General features: G+C 43.0%; 1 protein-coding gene across 1 annotated transcript in view; it reads right to left on the bottom strand.

The window, feature by feature from the left end:
* LOC108791303 (probable guanine nucleotide exchange factor MCF2L2) overlaps positions 1-22,438 on the bottom strand; it is a gene marked incomplete at its 5' end in the record, with an annotated part of 45,805 nt that extends 23,367 nt beyond the window's left edge. The window contains 4 exons of the mRNA XM_018561746.1: positions 1,491-1,682; positions 5,442-5,633; positions 7,390-7,509; positions 22,324-22,438. Coding sequence (XP_018417248.1) covers positions 1,491-1,682; positions 5,442-5,633; positions 7,390-7,509; positions 22,324-22,438 — 619 coding nt within the window. The remainder of the gene's footprint in view (positions 1-1,490; positions 1,683-5,441; positions 5,634-7,389; positions 7,510-22,323) is intronic.
* Positions 22,439-23,275: the final 837 nt, after the last annotated feature.

The raw sequence follows: 23,275 nt of genomic DNA, 5'->3' as shown, positions 1-23,275 counted from the left end.
CCTGTGTTACTTCACTGCAGGAAAATCCACCCCTGCCAGACAGAAATGCATATCTTATGGCAGGTACGCAGCTTGTAAATATGTATTTTATCCGTGATTTAGCTGTTTGCTTGAGTTCAAATCAGTTGCAACCATTTAGACCGGGCCCTTAGATTAGGGGTAGGCAACCTCAGTACACCAGCTGTTGTGGAACTGCAAGTCCCATTAGGCATTGCAAGACTCTGACAGCCAGAGGCATGAGTCTCAGAGCCAGAGATATGATAGGATTTGCAGTTGCTCTGTAGATCGAGTGCCCAAGTTGCCTACCCCTGTCCTAGATAATGATGATTGAATGCACCAGAATGCATCTGAGTAGGTAAAATACTTCTGTCCAACACTTCTAAATCCAATTCAAATTAACTTTGTTTTAATGGCAAACACCAGCCAAACTGTTATTTCTAGTTTATATTTTTGCCAGGTTTATATTGTGGCCTAGACTGGGGAGACTTAATCCCTGTGACACCAGAACAAGGAATGAAGTGCAGTGTAGCAAATAAACCTGACCAATAAACCTTTCCCCATTCTAATAAATAAAAGTGGTTTTGTTGCTGAGTCTTCCCTCTTTGGAAAAATATCCCATCACTTCCTGTCCCTGTGGCACCCTATGATCAGGACAGGAAGTGAAGAGAAATATCCTCAATGGAAACACAGATGGCAATAAAAACTGCCATCGATTATTCACTCTGTCCAAAACTAAAATTAAAGTTTGGGTTCTAGTCTCCAAGTTCTGGATTGTTTGCATACTAAGTATTACTTACAAGAGGAATGTAATTGTTTCTCTGCTTACCTTAAATAGAAAGTTGTTGTAATACATTCATGTATTATACTATTTATAACTCAAATGGCATGAGCAAACGTAACAGAGTTGATTCTACTGGTTTTGTAAATGTGGGGCCTTAAAGGAAGACTTTACTAAGGAAGCAGGGACGCTGCCATTGTTAACCCTTCTTTCCCAAATATGTGTAAGTATTAATATATACAGGAATCTATCCAATAAATGTGCCGTATTCACGATTTCTAGATATTAGGCATTTTCCAATACTGCTGCTCAATTGTACTGATGTATTAACAGTATATAAGTGTATTATTTTCAATACCTTTATTCATTTTAAACTTTATGTTTCTAATTCTACTTCTGAACCCTTTTACACTATGATTGTCTGTCACACAGGGATCGCCTCTTTTCTCACAATGATTGATTAATAAACGGTTATCACATAATCAGTAACCATTCAGAGTGGTTTCTGATCAGGATGCCTAGCTCTCCAATGGCAGCATGATACTGGGGATTAAAGTGATCACCGAAGAATGTTGCAGCAGGGAAACATGGAACTTTATCTAATGCCCTCTTGGCATAGGGTATTTGCCTGGAGTATGTTAATTTGCAGTGTGTGTGTGTAATTTACCACCTTTCCCTAATATGGTCACAGACACAGTAACATAGTACTTACCTTTATATCAGAGGAGAGGATCATTTCATACTTATGGTAGAATTCTGTTGGATTGGACAGTTGGTGACCCTTTGAGCGTCCAATAAATTTTTCAATGTCTTGGAGTGCTGACTCTGCTCCATCCTGTGACTGGCACTTGTCCACAGCTTGGGAAGCCAAGAGATAGATTCCATCTTCACACCACTGGTTAGCCTGGTAATCGTATAAAGCAATACATATATCCTTGTCAGTAAAAGTGAAAGAAGGTCACTACATCTCTGGATCAAGCTCAGCTAACATTACAACAACTGACAATCAATGCTGATACACTATTTCATTAGGCCCTCTCTTTTCTAATACTCACCCTCCAAACCAGCACTGCCTTTCCTCTGGCAGCAGCTGCAATCCACACACCCTGATTTCTATTCCCCTGCTTCCTAGAACCAGTCCTTCCTTCTCATGTGCCCTCTGGAATGCCCGCTCTGTCTGTAACAAACTCACCGCTGTCCATGATCTTTTTATCTCCAATTCCTTTAACATGCTAGCGGTTACTGAAACCTGGCTTCAAGAATCCGACTCTGCCTCCCCTGCTGCCCTCTCCCATAGTGGCCTACATTGGACACACTCACACAGACGTAATGGAAGGAAAGGAGGTGGAGTGGGAATGCTTCTATCCCCGCAATGCACTTCTCAAGTTCTGCCTTCACCTCCCTCTCTATCCCTCTCCTCTTTTGAAACACACTGTATTCGCCTATTCTCTCCAATTTCGCTGAGGAGTGCTGTTATATACCAGCCACCTGGACCGATATCTCGCTTTCTGGATGACTTCTCTGCCTGGCTACCCTACTTTCTCTCCTCAGAAATACCCACTATCATTCTTGGTGACTTTAACATTGCTAATAACATTAACACTCCAGCTTTCACTCAATTCCTTAACCTAACCTCTTCTTTTGATTTAACACAATGGTCAGACACTCCTACTCACTCTGATGGTAACATACTAGATCTTGTTTTCTCCCACCTATGCACTCCTTGCAACCTCTCCAACACCCCTTTCCCACTCTCAGACCACAGCCTTGTCAGTTTCACCCTCACGCTATCCCCAACCCTGAATCCACCTAAACGGCACACTGTCACCCAGAGAAACCTTTGTCACCTCGACCCTTCTCTTCTCTACTCTGCTACTGACTAACTCTATAACAAAATTTCTCCCCTGGCCTGCCCTGGCTATTTCTGTCTACAACAGCTCACTTTCATCCTCTCTAGACACTTTGGCTCCCCTTACTACACGCAGACTTAGACCACGTCCACTACAACCGTGGCAAACAGAAGAAACCAGACATCTAAAAAAACATAGCCGCGCTCTTGAACGACTGTGGCGAAAAACTAGGTTTCTGCAAGACTTCACCCTGTATAAAGCTGCCCTCCTAAAATATCATTTCTTCCTCCATGCTGCCAAACAAACTTATTTTGTCACTCTCATTAACACACTATCATCCAGACCTCGTCAACTCTTCTCTACTTTTAACTCTCTACTATGTCCCCCACCGCCACCACCCACTAACTCACTCACTGCCCAGGACATAGCCATCAATTTAAAAAACAAAATAGATACAATTTGGGTTCAGATTGCCACTGTGCAGTCACCTGCCCCTATTCATGTACCAGACCCTCCATCACACTTGTTACTTTCCTCTTTTCACCCTGCCACCACAGAGGAGGTTACAAAGCTTCTCTCTGACACCCACCTCACCACTTTCCCCCTTGACCCTGTTCCCTCACCACTACTTCGGTCACCCTCTTGCTCTATCCTCCACTCTCTTACTCACATTTTCAATCTCTCACTCTCTACTGCCATCTTTCCCTCCCCTCTAAAGCATGCACTAGTCACCCCAATACCCAAAAAAACCCTCAATGGACCCTACCGACCTCAACAATCTCAGACCAATCTCCTTACTCCCATTCACCTCCAAACTCCTAGAACGCCTTATCTACAGCCGCCTGAGCCGCCACCTCGCTGATAACAACCTTACAGTCTGGCTTTCGCCCCCTACACTCCACTGAAACCGCCCTCCTAAAACTCACTAATGACTTACTAACAGCTAAAAACAATGGCCACTACTCCTTACTCCTGCTATTAGACCTTTCTGCTGCTTTTGACACTGTTGGCCACATGCTCCTCCTCAAAAAACTCCACTTGCTTGGCCTACAAGACTCTGCTCTCTCATGGTTCTCCTCCTAACTATCCAAGCGCTCCTTTAGTGTCATCTACAAATCTAATTCCTCCGCTCATCTTCCTCTTTCTGTAGGGGTCCCCCAAGGCTCTGTCCTTGGACCCCTTCTCTTCTCTATCTACACCTCCTCCCAGTTAATAACTTCACATGGCTTCCAATACCATCTCTATGCCGATGACACTCAAATATATCTTTCTACTCCACAACTCACTCCCTCAGTGTGCTTGCGTGTCACTAATCTACTAACTGACATATCCGTCTGGATGTCACAACACTTCTTAAAACTCAACTTTTCAAAAACTGAGCTCATGATATTTCCTTCCGCCCGTGCACCTTCCCCAACTTTTCCCTTGACATTGTTAACACAACTATCCATCCCTCCCCCCATGCCAAGGTCCTAGGTGTCATCCTTGACTCGGACCTCACCTTTCTTCCCCACATCCAATCACTATCCAAATCCTCCCGCCTTCACCTTCGCAACATCTCCAAAATACGCCCCTTCTTCACCAATGAAACTGCAAAATTGCTCATTCACTCACTTGTTATATCTCGTCTTGACTATTGCAACTCCCACCTCATTGGCTTACCTCTACGCAGGCTATCCCCCCTTCAGTCTATCATGAATGCAGCTGCTAGACTCATCCACCTAACCAACCACTCATTGTCTGCAACCCACCTCTGCCAATCCCTGCACTGGCTTTTAATAGCCCAAAGGATAACATTTAAAATATTATCACTTACAAAGCCATCCACAACTCTTCCCCCTTGTCTCAAAGTATCAACCGTCCCCTCCGCTCTTCAAATGGCCTTCTGCTTTCCAGCTCCCTCATCAACTCCTCCCATGCTCGCCTCCAGGACTTCACTAGAGCCTCTCCCATCCTATGGAACTCTCTATCCCAACCTGTCCGTCTATCTCCCACTCTGACTGCCTTTAGCCGATCCCTTAAGACTCATCTCTTCAAGGAAGCCTATCCCACCTCAATCTGACCACTGAACTATCACATTCTCAAACAATTCATCCCCACACAGCGACCTCCTCATGTATCACTTCCCCCACCCTTTAGATTGTAAGCCTTCACGGGCAGGGCCCTCCTTACCATCTTGTCTTGAATTGTATTGTAATTGTAATGTCTTCCTTATATTGTAAAGCACTGCGCAAACTGTTGGGGCTATATACATCCTGTATAATAATAATAAAAAATACAGCGTAAACTCTTTTTTTGTATAGTGTGGGGAAAGGTTAAAACATCTGTCACGTTTTTACTCCTGACCATGTCTATGTCACCTGGACTTCCTGTCCAGGTGACAATGTTGTCACAAAGACAGGAGGTGAGGTGAAATCTATCTAATAGATATAATATAAAACTTGGGAAGGGAGGCTGGAACCTCCATCAACTTTCCATTGCTGCCTGTTTTTCTGTTGGGGAATTCTTCCCACTCCCTGTCCCTATAGCAATATTGCCATCAGAAAAGCAAGCAAAGGCATGTCTCCCCAAAGGGGTAGCAGACAGCACTAAAAACCTGAAATAGGATCCAATCTTTTCCTACTCTTTTCAAACCTAGCTGAAGATACACTTTACTGCACCAATTTTACCTGCTAATGCATAGAATTAATGTTGAACTAAAAGAATAATTATTGTTTAAGACCAAGGAATGGTCACTTCTACTTCATAAAAGTGTCCAGTACATTTGAAGATCCACGTCAGAATAGTTAAATAATTATGCATGGAAATCTCACCCTGTCAAGTTGCTGGTGTAATTCCAGTGATTTTCTTAAGATGTCATACTTTTTCTTGGTCTCATTGGTGAAGTCATCGCATATACGCCTTAACTCTATACATTTTGGTCTGATCGAGTCCACAGCATAGTGGTTGTTCTGAATGAGCTGATCCCCATGAAGAGCATGTAACTGTGCTTTCTCCAAAAGATCCTGCCAAGGGAAAAGAACATAATTATTAAAATGAGAGTAATACTATTTTAGGATGTTGCGCTCTTATTATTGCCTAGGATAATCCTGTATTGTATAAAACTGACCTAAATACACTGGTGAAAGGACAGAAGTCACAACATTCAAAGAACCTAGAAGGGACAGGGGGCCCACACTGCTACCTTTTGCTCCTGCACCACAGTTTAGGCTCATTCCCATTAACCCTTTAAGCAAGTGAGCTGGTGTCCATTAGTTGAGGGGTCGTGAATTGTGTTGTTACAACGCAAGGCACTGTTTAACTTTGAAATATCACAAAATAACAATAACACTTCATTCATCTCCATGCACCGCAGTGGAGCTGCAGTGTGGTGAGTTATACTGGTATGAGGTGAGGTGCAGTGTAATACAAAAAAAATTAAGTAAGTCTGTATTGGGGTATGAACAGAGCACATACAAAACAACTGTGCTCTAGCATTGAGCCTGCATTGATCTGTGCAGATTAAGGTAGGTCAACTTATGATGTGAACGAGCCCCCCATATTCCCTTTGGTAGTGTCACAGTCTCTGAAACCAATGTGCATCACTCTCCGCAGTTGTTCATGTTACAGCCTCTATGTTCGAGTCTCTGCAGGATCAGTCTCCTATTTTGCACCTGGGGCTGAAGCTTGATTCCGGTGCTTTGGTGCAACAACTTTTGAATTCCCCAGAAACATGTCATAGGTCTTTTTCAGTTCACGTTCTCAGATGTTCTCACACTCCCCAGCGAGAAGTATTGCTGGAAATTTCCTCTGACGTCCAGGCACGCACTTGGGAGTTGCATTCAGCAAAGCCCTCTCTGAGTATCTGTTTCCAGCCTCCTGTACTCATGATCTCTATATCAGTTCTGATACCCATTTATGAACTCTGCCTGTTTCTCGACAATCCTTGTTATCCACCTGCCCTGACCTATTCCCTGTTTCTTGACCATCCGTGTTATCCACCTGCCCTGACCTATTGCTTGTTTCTTGACAACCCTTATTATCCATCTTCCCAGACTTTTGCTGGTTTGACCATGAGCTTGCCTGCCTATTTAGTGCCATGCTTTGTTTCTGTCTGCTGTTGCCACCCTGAATATAATCGTGGGCCGCAACCCGGGAGCATTTTGTAGCAAAGCCTATTATCCCTTGTGTGGTGCTTTGGCAAACACTGGGTGGCTCCTTAGACCTTTTCTCTTGGCCCCTTGAAGGGCCTACATTTGCTTGGTAACAAAAAGGGTGCACTATCTCTGTGGCAAATAGCCTTGTACTGAATCAGTGTGACAAATATCTTTGTAGGTCAGACATTCAGATTTTTACAGTGGTGTTATAAACACTTTATAGTGACATGACTTTACGTTGTAGAAAATAATACATATATAAATACAGGATATTATAATATATTGAAAAACATAGTATCAGATGTGTTAATCAGTAATAGTTTATATGTTATACCAAAACGATTGCCTTAAAAAGTATTTTAAGACAATGCTGCAATACAATCATACACACTTCAAAATTAGTAACTTAGTACACTGCAAACTCAGTCTCCTCTACCAAGCATTCACTCATTTTATATACGGTAGGTGGTTAACACCAATGAATAAGACATGAAAACAAACATGAAAATACGGTAATCATCAAATTTTATTTTTCCTTTTAAATAGTTCTCCCTAGGTATAGGCCCTATATGAAAAATGAATTACTAATCATACTTTGATTCCTAAAAATATGAGTGTCATTTACCTGTCCTTTTTCTTCCAGCTGCTTCAGCTCCTTGAGAAGATGTTCCACACGTGACACACTATCTCCAATGTCCGTGAAAGCAGCCTGAGTATCCATAAGTGCATCCAGAGTAAACTTTAGCTATGGAAAATTAAACAGAAATTAAATTGGTTATGTGCAGTTACCTTCCTTTATTACGAGGTTGGAAAATTAGGATGTTGTTTCAAAATGAGGAGCTACGGAAATCACTTAATGCAATCAGTTAAAAGTTCTTCTACCTTTTATTTTGAAATGGGACAACAGCTAATACACACCTATCAGCCATAACATTATGACCAATGAGAGACGAAGTGAATAACATTGATTATCTCTTTACAATGGTACCTTCTTTTGCTTTATTTTCTAGGAAAGAAGGGATTGCCCAAGGTTTCATTTTTGGGAATAAAGCTGGGTAAAACACGCTTCGAATTTTGGCCAGTTCTCGATGAACTAGTCAAAATTTGCTGCATGGGTGCCACTGCCGACACTCTGTTACCCAGCATTACTCAATCACCTGATCGAAGTAGCTGGCTGGAGAATTCTTGGGCAAACAGAGCATTCCAAACTGTTAGAATACTAGGGAGACAGCTTGGGGATTCATCGTTTAATGCTCGTAAGTATTGATGGAGGAATCTGTCCCATTTTTTTTGTTCAGCCTGTGAGTTGAACAATAACAATAGAACCGTTCATACCCAGTTTTATGTTTCACTGTGAAAATACATTACCCCTGGACTGCCTGTGTAAAGACTGTCAGAGTGTTCCTGCCACAGTAGTCTGGTAATAATAATAAAAATGAATATAATATAATAATTAGTTTGTCATTAGTAAGAATATTGGCTCTTTGGCCATACATGCTGGTTTCCCTAATGAATATTTATATGTTTGTAATGCTTTGACCGGTATAAAGCTGGCAGTTTGGCCATTGCCAGGACTGCTGTACCTGTAATCATTTGAGGCCTTAGCAGTGAATTAGTCGTGCCATTGGCCCTGGGCTATTTTCAGTTTAATGGGAATGTGTGCAGGTACAACTTTACATAGGCATTTTTGTTTTGACATGCAAGGGTTTGAAAAGCAGTGGATGAAGCTTAAATTGAATCTTATGTTTTCCTTCCAGGTATAGGGGGTGTGCATACACATTATGTATAAACCTTCTACTAAGAGTAGGGATGCACAGATACTTTTCGAGTACCAGTGCAGATACTTGGCATTTTCATGAGAACTACCAGGGTTGCAGCGGTTGCAGCTGGGACCTGGCTCTGGCGCTCCACCACTGTCCTGAAATCATTAGTCTGTATTGTTTTAGAAAAAGTGTCACATGAGAATAAACAAAAATGTATCAGTACTCATACTTGTAAGTACTCGGAAAGTACCAGTACTCGTACTCGCAAAACTGGTATCTGTGCATCCCTTTATTTACATTTATAAAAACAAAATCGTACATTAAAACATAGATGTACAAATGACAGGAGCTCCGTGTGCTCCTTACAAATGACAGCTGCCTCCTAATTTTTGAATTTTTCTCTAGTCTAGTCTTGGAGCTCAAAAGTATCGGTACATGTACTCGTACTTGTACCGAGTACTGTACTTGGTATCTGTGCAACCCTAACTAAGAGCAATACAAAGGCTGGCCTTCCTAAGTCAAAAGCCTTACAAAACTGCAATTGACTATAAACAGCACTTAAAAGCAGACATTTTTTAGAACCCCCATTCAGCTCTGGGCAGCTGCCCATTCTGCCCTTCTCCACCACTGATTTGTTTGGTCTAAGTTTCAACACTTAGACATGACCACTCATGATATAGAACAGTGTGTAAAATGCCCTATAGAGGCACCTAGAATAATGAAAGTAGTCAGTGGCATTAAATGTCGTCAAGCATGAAACTGAGCTATCAAGTCTAATTGTTCTTTGTAAAAAAAAAGTATATGAAATATGCAGATTACTTTTAGTCTTAGAGTATAAAGTCTTAAAGTATAAGTAAATGCAAAACCTTTTTTTAGATTTGGATAGTGTGGTGAAGGGTCAGAACTACTGTTGTCAGGTTTATTGCTGTCTGTGTCCCAGGGAGATTTGCTCTCTCTAATTGTCCTGATCAGGGACTCTAGAACTAGTGTCCCCTCAAAAGATTTCCCCTACTGTATAGTCATGCTCTGGTGACAACTCAAAATCTTCTTTTATTTTCACTCTTGGTGATAACGGTCACTAGGACAAATAGTGGGAGTGTATCTCCCTAACAGGGATGCAGACAGCAATAAAAACCTGACAGGTTCTAAGCCCTCTCTTACTTTAACAAAAATTATTTTAATGTTCTTGATTCTAAGAGTACCTAAGTACCCCTGTATGTTGCGGTCTCTGAGGAAGTTCCAGTGGATTGGTGACCAAAACTGGGCCGCATACTCCAGATGAGGCCAAACTAGTGATCTATAAAGTAGCAAAATTATAGATTTGTCCCTACAGTGCATTCCCTTTTTAATGCAAGACAGTACTCTGCTTGCTTTGTTTACAGCAGCCTGGCATTGCAAGCTATTATTCAGTCTGTGGTCTATAATGAACCCCAGATCCTTTTCCATTTCTGACTTCTCTTCTCTAATTAATTAATGAATATGTATTCCGCTTGCCTATTTTTAACCCCAAAGTGCATTACTTTACATTTATCAACATTAAACCTCATCTGCCATATAGTTGCCCACTCCCCTATTTTATACAGGCCCTCCTGTAATGTTATAGTGTTTAAGTCCGTGTCTATTACCCTCCTAATTTTAGTATCATCAGCAAACACAGAAACATGGCTATTCACGCCCTCCCCGATGTCGATGATAAACAGGTGGAATAGTATGGGGCCTAGCACAGAACCCTGAGGCATGCCATTCATGACACTAGACCAATCTGAAGATGAGCCATTTATCGATACTCTCTGGACACGTTCCTGTAGCCAGTTCTCTATCCATGTACACAACATTTCATCTATGCCCATAGACCTAGCTTGTGTAGTAAGCGTTTATGTGCCACTGTGTCAAACACCTTCAAAAAATCCAGAAACATCACATCCACCGACCTCCCTCCATCCAGATCTCTACTTACCTCTTCGTAGAATGTCGGTAGGTTGGTTTGGCAGGAACGGTCCTTCCTAAACCCATGCTGGTTATCATTTATTATACCATTTTCATGAATAAACTCTAATAAGTAGTCCTTAATCGTTCCCTCTAACAGTTTGCATACTATTGATGTTAGACTGACTGGTCTGTAGTTCCCAGGTTGGCATCTTTTTTGAATATTGGTACAACCGTAGCCTTCCGCCAGTCACTTGGTACCTTACCAGTCATTATGGAGTCCTTGAAAATTAAGAATAATGGTTTCACTATTACCTGGCTCAGTTATTTAAGTACCTTGGGGTGCAGGTTATCTGGTCCTAATGCTTTATTTGCATTAAGTTTTTCAAGTCTATGTTGAACCCTGGCTTCCGTCAGCCACTGTGGTATATTTTGCAATGAGCTACTTGCATTCTTATCTACATTAAACCCGTCTTTTTCCCGTGTGTATACAGAGGAGAAAAAATAATTCAACACCTCGGCCCTCTCCCTGTCGTTTGTGACTAGTCTCTCTTTCTCATCCTTTATTTGGCCAATCTGCTCCTTTCTTACCTTTTTACTGTTTATATATTGGTAGAATTTTGTTGGGTTACTCTTACTGACTGTGGCGATATGCTTTTCGCACTCTATTTTAGCTGCCCGAATTTGATGTTTACATTTTTTGTTGCATTCCTTGTAGTTCTGGAATGTCAATGCCGTCCCCTCCATCTTAAATTTTTTAAATGCCACACTCTTGTTTTTGATGTGTTGTTTTACTGTTTTATTTAGCCAGGCAGGCTTAGTTATTGATCTTCTATTTTTGTTACCCAATGGTGTGCACTTGGTAATAGCGTTATGTAATGTAATCTTAAAACAATCCCACTTCTCGTCAGTGTTCAGTGTGAGAAATAAGTTGTCCCATTTGGTGTCGCATACTAGCTGGCGTAGTTTATCAAAGTTTGCCTTTCTGAAGTTTAGTGTTCTTGTCCGACCCACACACTTCTCTTTTCTGCACCCAATATTAAAAGTAATCACATTGTGATCACTATTACCCAGTGTCCCTCCAATCGCTATGTCTGCAACTAAGCCTGCATTATTGGAAATCATTAAATCTAGTATTGCATCTTTCCTAGTTGGAACCTCAACCATTTGTTCCATGGAATTGTCCCGCAACAGGTTCAGAAAACGGCCCGCCTTTATCGAATGACAGGTTACTTTAGACCAATTGATGTCCAGATAATTACAGTCGCCCAATACAATAACATTTCCCTGCCTACCAGCTATTTCTATTTCGGAGTGTAGATGAGCCTCCTCCTCTTCCCCTATATTCAGGAATTGTAACACACCTCCACAATTAGTTTACTACTAGCATCAGTCTTATCTAGTTCTAGCCATAAGGATTCTACATAATTTCGATTTTGACTCTCTTCCGTGATGTCATCCCGTATGTGCATGGTTAGATTGTTTTTAACATACATGCATACCCCCCCTCCTCCTCCCAACCCTGTTCCTCCTGAACAGGTTGTAGCCTTCTATATTGATGGCCCAGTCATGCGTGCTGTCTAGCTAGTTTTCAGCTATTCCCACTCCCGCTCCTCTAATTTGTTTGCTAGACTTCTAGCATTGGTGTATATACAATTCAGTTTGGTGTTAGTATGGGTTACATTTTTCCTCCTTTCTGGCACCCCACTACTTTTTTTATTGGACCTTGGTATTGGTGATACCAAGTGGCACTAAAATTAGGAGTTAGATCTTACAAATGCATTCAAGTACCCTAACTAATAACAAAACTGGACCTCATTTGTGTATCACTCCACTGTAGATCCTCGAATCATCTCTGAATTGGTGCTGACACTGTCCTTCCTTCTGGAGGGTGGCTACTTTTGTTCTCCATGGTCCCTGTGTGTGTTGTAAAGTAACCACCGCTCCAAGCTCGAACATGTGATTCACTATCAGTATAAATGACTAAACCAGGGGCAGACTGACAATTCGGGCTGTCGGGCACTGCCCGAGGGCCCGTGGCCAGTAGGGGGCCCGTGGCCCCCTGCTCCCCCATTCCAATTTGTCATTTTCTTTACCCCGCGGCGCAGTGGGCAGACTGATGTCGGGAGCCGCGGGACGGAGACATAGAGGAAATCTGGCCGTGGAAAGGGAGGATATGGAGAGGGAGGATATTAGAGGGAGGTGCGGAGTGGTTGGGGGCCCCAGTATCCCACGCACGCTACTGCCAGCGCAGAGATGGGGGGCCCGCCAGTAAACACTGGCCACCGGATACCTGAGAAGTGAGCCGGAGGAGCTGCAGGCAGCCAGCCAGGTACTTGATGCGGCAGCCTGGGGCCTCTGTATAAAGTACTGCTGGTATTTGTAGTCCTCTATAGCAGGTGCCATTCTGCATTGCAGCAATGCAGAATGGCACCCCCTATAGAGGACTACAAATACTAGCAGTACTTTATACAGTAATGCTATTGCTGTTTAAAGTACTGCTGGGATGTGTAGTCCTCTCTAGCCTATGCCATTCTGCATTGCAGCAGTGAGATCTGGTCCCATCACCCCTCCCCCCCCCCCCCCCCCCTCCGCCTTGGTAAGGGGGGCAGAGAAAAATTTTGCACCAGGGTCATTTGGAACTTAGGTCCACCACTAGAAAAGGTTGTACTGTGGCAGAAAAGGGCTGTAGAATGTTTAGGCAGGGAGGTGAGATCTCAAATGAACTGGAGGCAGTGGAGAAGTAAGGAGTGGTTGAAAGGGTTATATAGAGGTGTAGGTAGCAGCAAGTTCACAGGAGGTTAAACTGGAACAATGAAGGTGTTTGTGACAGTGAGTGTTTTACAGTTGGGGAAGCATTTCATATGGCAATAGCAGACATCTCAATTCTCCCGGATGTTCCAGGAGTCTCTCGCTATATGATAGTGGCTCCCGGATACCCAGGAGAGAAACATTTTCTCCTGGAAAGGTTTACACTGCCAGCAGAGTAAACCTTTCCCTGCTATCTGTTTATTTCTTGACATCGGGGCCACCGTCATTTAGAAAAAAGAAAAAAAACGGCATAGGAATGAATAGCTGGACTGCTATTGGCTATTTCAATTTGCAATAGCCAATTGCAGACTAGCTATTGCACCTGTCCACTGCTGCTGTCAATCAGCAGAGCTGGACCTGAAGTTCTCCATCAGGTCCTCGTCTGCTGACTGACAGCAACAGAGGGCGGGTGCAATAGCCAGCCTGCTATTGGCTATTGCAAATTGAAACCAACTTACATTCAAGTACCTTAACTATTAACAATAATGTACCTTCTTTGTGTATTGTAGATACTCAAATCATCTCTGAATTGGTGCTGACACTGTCCTTCCTTTTGGAGGGTGGCTACTTTTGTTCCCCCCGGTCCCTGTGTGTGTTGTAGTCACCGCTCCAAGCTCACTCCCATGATGGACTACAATCTCACATTCAGTTTACTAATTTGTATGGAGATTGTAGTCCATCCCGGGAGTGAGCTTGGCGGGGTGGATGCTTAAAAACACACACAGGGAGCATGGGGAACAGATGTAGTCTCCCTCCAGAAGGAAGGACAGTGTCAGCACCAATTCAGATATAATTTGAGGATCTACAGCTGAGTGATACACAAATAAGATACATTTTGGTCAATAGTGAAGGTACTTGAATGTATTTTTAAGGTTTATCTCCCGAGTTTAGTGTCACTTTAATGCAGATATGCTGACTGGTCATTCAGATGTAGGGCAAAAATCCTTGCGCTGGCCCTGCTGCCCCCCAATAGTGCCCGTTTAATGGTTCTGGTTTGGGATCTGCAGTGCATTGGTTCTGGTTTAAGGTCTAGATTATTCAGTTCCCCTGTCAATTCTCCTATAAGTTCTCTGGATATGTACCCAGGATAATTGGCAGAACTGAAGAATCTAGGTCAAAATAGCTCACTTTCCAAATCGCCTATATTGATCTAGATTTTTAATTCTCCTACCAATTCCCCTGCAATTAAGTTCAACTTTTAGTGAATAGACCTGTTATTTTGAAAATATTGTGGAGAACTAATTCTGTAACACAACAATGTATATGCGGGTGGAGCTTGTGGGTGGAGCTTGTGGGTGGGTGGGGCTTGTATATGGGTGGTATGTCGTTTGTTTTGCTTTGTATATGGGTGGAGCACAAGGGGGCCGCATAACCTAAATTCCCCGGGGGCCCCATGTGTTGTCAGTCCGCCCCTGGACTAAACTAAATGTGAGATTGTAGTCCATCACGGGAGCGAGCTTGGAGCGGTGGCTACTTTACAAAACACACAGGGACCATGGGGAACAAAAGTAGCCACCCTACAGAAGGAAGGATAGTGTCAGTATGAATTCAGAGATGATTTCAGGATCTACAGCGGAGTGATACACAAATAAGATACATTTTTGTTAACAGGTAAGGTACTTGAATGCATTTTATAGTTTTAACTCCTGAGTTTAGTGTCACTTTAAACTGGGATAGAATGCTAAAATACAGTTATGCCCAAAATCTAACCTACCAATTTTACATTTATTTCAGCCACATAAGTTGATTTAACTCTTGCAACATCAAAAGGGCAGAAGTTCTTTTTATATGTGAAAATTGAGCAAAGTCGGATAAAAATAAATATTTTTCCAGGCGAGGTAGAAGCACTTGAAACCATCAATAGTGGAATAATAACAACTGTTCTTGCTATATTATTAATCTCAGCAAGCCTTGTTAGTACAAACCTTCTATGTGCGGCTACATGCAGAGATACAATACCCTCCCTTTTAAACTTCTCACATTTTGAAAGACTGAGCTCAAGCAGAAACAAAGAAGAATAACTTGTACAAAGTTTTTCTGTAATCTAGAGATAAAAATATGTATTTCACAGCAGATTCTCTTTTCCCAAGCATTGGGAACCAGAAAGAAATCATGTTGAGATCATGTATCCAAGGTAGTTTTGGGTAGTGATGGGAAATGATATTGCAGGATTTTAAAAAAGCCTCTGAGCTCCAATGTAAAACACAGGGGTGGGTCAGGTGTAGAGCAAAACCTATTGCACAAATGGACCCATCAGAGGAATGCATTCAAAGAGGATTGGTGGTCAAGAAAATAGAGGGCCTACGTTCCCTGCTGATTATCTGGGTCCTCTTGAAAGAGATGCTTAAAGAGGATGCTTAAAGCTAAAGCTTAGAAGTTTAGGGGAGGGGATGCAGCACCAAACACATTAAATATGTGTAGTGATGTAGTGATGTGTCTCCCCTTACCTGCAGGCTGCTGCTCCTTTATCAAATCTTCCCTTTTCCTCAGTGCCCGCTTCATAGCCTCCAGATATTGCCACCAGCAACTGTCCAGCACTGTGAAAGGTTACAACTGCTGCTAGTCCACTAAGTTGCGCCACTGGCCTGCCCCCCGCCCCCCCTGCCAGCTCTGACATTGACAGAGGTAATATTTCTATTATTCCAAAATTAATTGAGTTCTGTGAATGGACGGTGGAGACTCTGTCATTCAACTGCTCCTCCTCCATTCACAGTATGTAATGTATTGTGGGATAATAGTAATATTAACTCTGTGAATGGTGGAGCATGCAGAGGTGAGCAGGCCAGTGGCACAACTTTGCAGACTACCAGCATTAAGAACCAGAAACAAATTATTTTGGGATCATGTATCCAAGGTTGTTCTGGGCAGTGATGGGAAATAATGTTGTAGGATTTTAAAAAAAAACCTCTGAGCCACTATGTAAAGCACAGGGGTGGGTGTAAACAAACCTACTGGTGAAATGGACTCCAGAAATGTAGGGGTGCATTAGAAGATGGGGTCCGGATGATGGAGGGCATACCCTTTCACTGCTGATCATCTGGGTCCTCTTGAAAGCGATCAGAACTCATTAAGGATGCTTAAAGCTGAAGTTTAGGTTTTTATTTAGGGGGTGGGCATAGCACCAAACACATTAGATATGTGTAATGGTGTGTCTCCTCTCATTGTATAATCTTCCCTTTCCCTCAGTGCTCGCTTTATAGCCATCAGCAGCTGTCTTCCGGTGCTGTGGGAAATGACAGCCACTGCTGCTAGTCTGTTAAGTGGCGCCGCTGGCCTGTCCCCCTCTGTGCCATTCATAGAGCTCATATTGCTATTTTCCCACAATGCATCACATGCTGTGAATGGGCTGTGGAGACTCTGTTGTTCAATGGATCCTCCTCCATTTGCAGAAGGTGATACATTGTGGTGGAATAAAAGTAATATTGGCTCTCTAAATGGAAGAGCAGGCAGAGGGGGAGCGGGCCAGCAGTGTAGCTAGCAGTGACGGGTGTTACCTCTCAAAGTGCTGAAAGGCAGCCGCTGAGGGCAATACCTGGCAGCTATTAAACAGAGATTTGAGGGGAAGATTTTACAAAGAAGCAACAGCCTGCAGGTAATGGGATATACACCATTACAAATGCGTAGTGTGTAAAAATACATAATAATAAATAGTAATAAATACATTTTAAAAACTTCAGCTTCCCCTACTGTATGTAAGGATTGTGACATGAATCTGGTTTCACTGGTTATGTTATAGCAAGTGATATCACTGATAAGGCTATGGAGGCCACAGCTGAAATAGCTGGAATGGGGAATGTTAGCGTAGCCCCCATCACCTTTTGTGAGGTGGCTACTAGACATTTAGTGATTGCCAGGGCTGTAGTCAGCCTGGTTGGATTATAGTTGGCCTTTATCTGGTTAATTCCAGGTGTCTGGCATTGACTGTACCCCCCTGGGTGGAGTGTGACTCTCCTGTATTGTGGGACATCCAATAAGGGACACTGTAAGTGTATGTTCAGTACAGCAGCTAATCACTGGGTTTCTTTCAACCAGTGTTGCATGCTGGGATAGGGTACATATACTGGAGGGATTTGCCATGTGCTTCGACTAGTTGGGACCACCCATGGATTAGCACAGGGATGTGTGCTGTCCATCCACCCCCCAGGCTAGGCCTGAGGCCTTGGGGTGGGCAGAGGCTGGAGTGTGGGAATTGTTTCCTTGGGCCTCAATTATGGAGGAGGCCTGTGCTGTTGCCAGAGGAGGAGAACCAGGAAGATGGATGGCTGCTGAAGGTACTCAGAATCTAGAGGACCTCAGGAGCATGGCTGGTGTCTCTCCTACTGAGGATTTTGTGCTCATCCCTGCTCATCTGTTACTCCAATTACTATTTGCTGTACCACAAGTGGATCTACACTGAGATTCTACCAAGGACTGGTGAGTCTGGAGTCTATGTCTGTTACACCCTGGATGTCTGGGATCCCTATACCCTCTCTCCCTAGTGTGAAGATGTTTAATAAAATGTTATTCAGCATTGCAATACTGGAGTGGACATCAGCTTTGTGGCACTAGAAGAGGGCGGTTAAATGCTAATGGGGCAGCTGAAGACCAGGTCACCTAGACAACTAGTGATGACCCGGGTTATTCCAGCGGCTCTTTAAGGGGTGAGTGCTACACTGATATGTAGAAACATGTTGTAGGTGTCCTGTGAGATAATAATGGCTGCTGGCCTTGATGACCAATCACTGTTGCATGCCTTTGTAGGGAGGATTTGCTAATTAGTATAATGCCAGAACGACAGTTTAGTCTGCTGAAAGGATACAAGTCCTTGGATGTTTACATGCTTTGCAATACAGGATGTGTAATGACAACATCCTGTATTGTGGCCTACTTGGCAAAAGGAAAGAACAAAGGGGATGTTTAAGATGAGCAGTGAGAGGCTGCTAGCCAACCCCATGAGGCATGAGCCAAGATTGTGACTGTTGACAACTCACACCAAGTAATTATCTTTAGAAAGTCTTCCAATGACAGAGCCGCATAGTTAGGAGGAATTCAAGCTAAATTCAGCCTAATCTTCAGTATTGTAAAGTTGTACAGCGTTTTGTACTGAAATATCTTTCTCTGATTTCACTGCACATGTAAACTTTTCACAGTGTGCATTAGAAGCGGCAGCAAGTCAGATAGACCCCCTACTGTAGCCCTTTTTCCCTCAGCCTGATGGTCCCTAGCCTGCCTATTTTACTAATTAGATTTCAGTTCAGTCACGGACACTCAGCATCACATATTGGCATTACCACAAATTACTGCTTTCAGGAGGCTATGTAGAGCACCCCGCAGACACCTCTCACCAGCTGTGATCTTCCTGCATTGCATAGAGAAGCACAGAAATATAGTGAGGATATCACTGGGTCTAAAATGAGTTAAGTGATGAAAATGGAGAGATTTTATTTAATAATGTTATTAGTGTTTGTATGTCTTTGTTATAGCCATACAAACTAAAGAGCCCACTGCGTTAAGTAGTACAACCATAGTAGAAACTTGTCTACCCAGCAATACGTATGCTAGAGGCTGCTCTATCCACCTTTTCTTTGCAGGAGATGATGCCCTCAGTTGCCAGGCAAAGGCCTGTGGTAAGGGAATAAGATGATATGCATCAGCTACCAAGTCTTTGATATGGACAGTCCAGATCATTCAAGCAAGTGGCAAATGGCTCTCTGCCGTGACAGGGGGAGGGGCTGGATTCCCCTCTCCCCGCTCCGATCTGCCAGCGCGGACTGGCGGAACGGACGGGGAGGGGGCGGGTACACCTGGCTCTGCCTCTAGAGAGGCAGAGCCAGCTGTCACTCACGCAGCTGGGCGGATCCCGTCATCTAAGTCGGGATCCGCTCCGGCTGCAGCGTCTCAGTATACCGCGAGCTGTAGCTCGCGGTATACTGAGCTTAGGGTAACGGGAGGACGCTAGTTTGTGTCCTCCCGTTACCCTAAGGAGAACTATGGGGAAAAACACTGACCCCATAGTTCTCCTTTAAGCCAATCATGGGCTCTCTGCAACCATAAATCAGATAGTTGGGCAATTATGGTGCTGTGTGCTGATTAGGGAATTATAAGAGCAAAGCAGCAACAGTCTGTGAGTAGATCCAAAATAGATAAAAGGTTTATTTGACACACATGTATGGGAAAAGGCCTTAGTTTGTCAGGCCAATTTCAAGCCCACTGTAGTTCATACAGATTATAAAGGTCCACACATCAAGATAAAGATTAGATTACATCATTGTCCATCATTGAATCAGTATTATTTGTTCCACACGTATACATAGCAAGTGTCTGAGTGTAGATAAGCTAAAAACGCCTAAAATTAGCCATTTCTCCAATGACTTTAAGATTTTAGATTGTAAGCCCTCCTTACCATCTTGTCCTGAATTGTATTGTGATTGCAATGTCTTTCTTATATTGTAAAGCGCTGCACAAACTGTTGGCGCTATATAAATCCTGTATAATAATAATAATAATAACAGCAAGCCCCTTCTAAGAAGAGCCACTTGCAACTTTGTCTCATGAACAAGTGACAAAACATGTATTTAAGTGTACATTAAATGTTTTAAAGTCTATAACTGTATTTAGTATATGTGAATAACATATTAAGATGTATAGAAGTCTATAACTGTATTTAGTATATGTGAATAACATATTAAGATGTATAGAAGTCTATAACTGTATTTAGTATATGTGAATAACTGCAAGACAAGACACAGAGAGCGTCTCCATCGCGTAAAAATTTTTAATAGACAGATAAAAACTGATGAAATTGTACTCACAAAAGTCGAGTAAAAACAGGCATGTAAGGGTCAGAGCGAGCAGAGAGCGCAATTAAATTGGTTCTGAAGAAGGAGGCGTGACCTCAGAAACACGTAAACCATCTATTACCAGGGAGGACGAATAGCCGGTGGTAAAGCACCTCGCGCTCTGACCCTTACATGCCTGTTTTTACTCGACTTTTGTGAGTACCATTTCATCAGTTTTTATCTGTCTATTAAAAAGTTTTTACGCGATGGAGGCGCTCTCTGTGTCTTGTCTAACAGTGCTGAGGTTTTCCTAGAACCAAGTGAGAGCTGCCTCGTTAGCATCCTGCATCACGGTCATTGCAGACTGTCTCCTTTGCACTTACACCACTGGCGCTGTGTTAAAGATTATATGTGAATAACATATTAAGATGTATAGAAGTCTATAACTGTATTTAGCATGTGTATGTAACATATTATATGTATAGAACGTGATCGCATAGGACAGGGGTCAGCAACCCGCGGCTCCGGAGCCGCATGTGGCTCTTTCATCCCTCTGCTGCGGCTCGCTGTCCAGGGGCTGAACTACCGCCGGGGCCTCGAGGTATGAGGCCCTGGGGGAGAATCCAGTGAGGTTCGGTCCCGGGCAACCCCTCTGGTGGAATATGTGGCAGTGCAGGGTCCCGGGGCACCGCACTTGCCGAAGGGCTTCTCAGCAAGGCGCCGGGTCCTCTGACTCACCTCCTCTCCCTGTCGCATCCCTAGTAACAGGCGGCAGGAAGGATGTCACATGCCCCGCCCCCTGCAGTGCACACCGTCTGGCTGTAAATGATTAGACAGGGCCGCTGTTTTATCAAAGTTTGTGACTAGGTTGGAATGTGTGAATGGTCCACTAAGCAGCTAGTGCATCTGTTGCTAAGATGCTAGTCAACATAGGACAGGTATTTGTATAACGCTCTGAACATTCCAGCAGTCAGACTGTAAAAGAATAGATGATCATAGCCTGGTAATTGTGGTTTCTAACTTATTAATACCACTGGCAACAATTTCTGTTTTTGTATCCATAATTATAGGTGTCATTCTTTTCTGGTGCTGGTTACTAAAAGCATGAACAGAATACTTGATATATGATATATGTATACATGATATATGCTCCCTGACATGATCTCCTAATGACTTTGTTTTGCTGTGGGTTACTGTGGTTGAAAAATAACCTACCGATGATTAGTAGTGTCTGATTAAAGTGTCTCTGATTCTGTTACATACTGTAACTGCCCATGAGTGTGCTATATGATCTACATGCCATAGACATATACATGTACTTTTTAGCCCTTCAAAGGCTGCATATGGTTGTAATATATTGCACTATATACAGTGATACTTCTGTACAACCAATGAAAACCTTACAATTATATACAGCTAAGCAAGGGTGCAGCCAGGGCTGGCCTGGGTGCGCCCCCTTGCCCCTGTTGCCATGGCGAGCACAGGGTGCCATGACAACAGGGACGCCAGGCGGCCAACACAGCAGCGGATCGGCAGGATGAGGAAGCACAGGCTGCAGATTCTCCTCGGATCCCTGCTGCTCTCCCACTCCTTTATGGGCAGAGGCAGTGGGGATCTGATGTGAAATTGAGCGCTGCAGTCGGCAGGGGCGAGCGAAGGAGGGATCGCTGTCACTTCAGGATAACCGAGCTATAAAGAGAGAGAGAGCCGCTCGGCCAGAATCTGACTGACAGCTGGCAGCTCTTTCTCTCCTCACTGCTCGGCCATCCTAAAGTTACAGCCGGCTTCAGCGCTCCCTCCTCGGCCTCCTCCCGTTGGCTTCAGTGCTCAGGATAACAAAGCGGAGGATCAGTAATCATCTGTGATATTTACTGATCCTCTTTGTGCAGAGCAAACACTAGAGTGATCAGCTGATCAGTGTTTGTAAATAACTGGGGACACATAGTACTATGTGTCCCCAGTTATGAATGAACAGGAAGTGCTTTATATCACTGTTCATTCATGAGTTTCTCAATGGGTGGAAGAACTCACTAATGAGGCTTCTATCCATTCATAACTGAATGATAGTAGATATTTTACTATCACCAGTTTCTGAATAAATGGGAAGCCTCTATACTGAGTGCTCTCCATTCATTTAGAAAATATGCTGCTAAAAAAGAGATTGAGGACTCTGTGTCCTCAATTTCTTTTTATATTTCAAAAGGGAAATGCCAGGGGTCTGTTTAGGCCTATGCATTCTGCAGCATAAAATCTTAATACAGAACCCAAGGACAAAATATCGTATGACTTGTGATAACATACCTCTCTGAAATCATGTTCAAAGTGTCGCAGCTGCAAGCATTGTTCCAACTTTAGCTGATGGCGACTCCAGAACTGATCAAAAGCTTTTGCTGTCTCATCCAACTGGGCCAGTAATCTAGAAAAAGCAAATAGATATGTCTAAGAGAAGATTCTTGTGTGGCCAGTAACAGAAATAAAAACAAATATATCATATTAGTACATGTAAGCTTTTGATGGGTGACACTAAAGTGTATGTATACAGGTGAAACTCGAATAATTAGAATATCGTGCAAAGTTCATTTATTTCACTAATGCAACTTAAAAGGTGAAACTAATATATGAGATAGACTCATTACATGCAAAGCAAGATAGTTTAAGCCGTGATTTGTCATAATTGTGATGATTATGGCTTACAGCTCATGAAAACCCCAAGAACCCCAAATCCACAACCTCAAAAAAGTAGATTATTACATGCAATCAATAAAACAAGGATTGTACATAGAACAATATCGGACCTCTGAAAAGTACAAACATGCATATGTACTCAGTACTTGGTTTGGGCCCCTTTTGCAGCACTTACTGCAATTACTTTTGCATGATATTCTAATTATTCGAGTTTCACCTGTAGACAATTTTTTTTTAGTTTTGGATAGAGTAGGAAAACGGTACAACCCCTGCCAGAGTATTTTTTTGCTCTCTGTGTACCATTACAGACATTTCTGGTCCCATAGATGCAACATGAAGTTGGAAATCTCCCATTGTGAGTGGGATTCCCTTTTCAGACAGTTGTCCCCAGAACAGGTGTCCCCATTGGAAAATTTCCCCTTACTGCTTGTTTTGGTCGTATTGCATGCACTACTTTTTTCACTGCAACGGAATGCACGGTCTTGAGGTACCATGGCTAGGAGGTACACTGGGGTGCCATTCAAATGAATGGCAATGCAATGCAGACTCGCACAGTAACATATGCTAG

Source organism: Nanorana parkeri, unplaced genomic scaffold (assembly GCF_000935625.1).
Source record: "Nanorana parkeri isolate BGI_ZX_2015 unplaced genomic scaffold, ASM93562v1 scaffold541, whole genome shotgun sequence".
In the NCBI taxonomy this organism is placed as follows: Eukaryota; Metazoa; Chordata; class Amphibia; order Anura; family Dicroglossidae; genus Nanorana; species Nanorana parkeri.
This window is presented reverse-complemented; position numbering and strand designations above follow the sequence as displayed.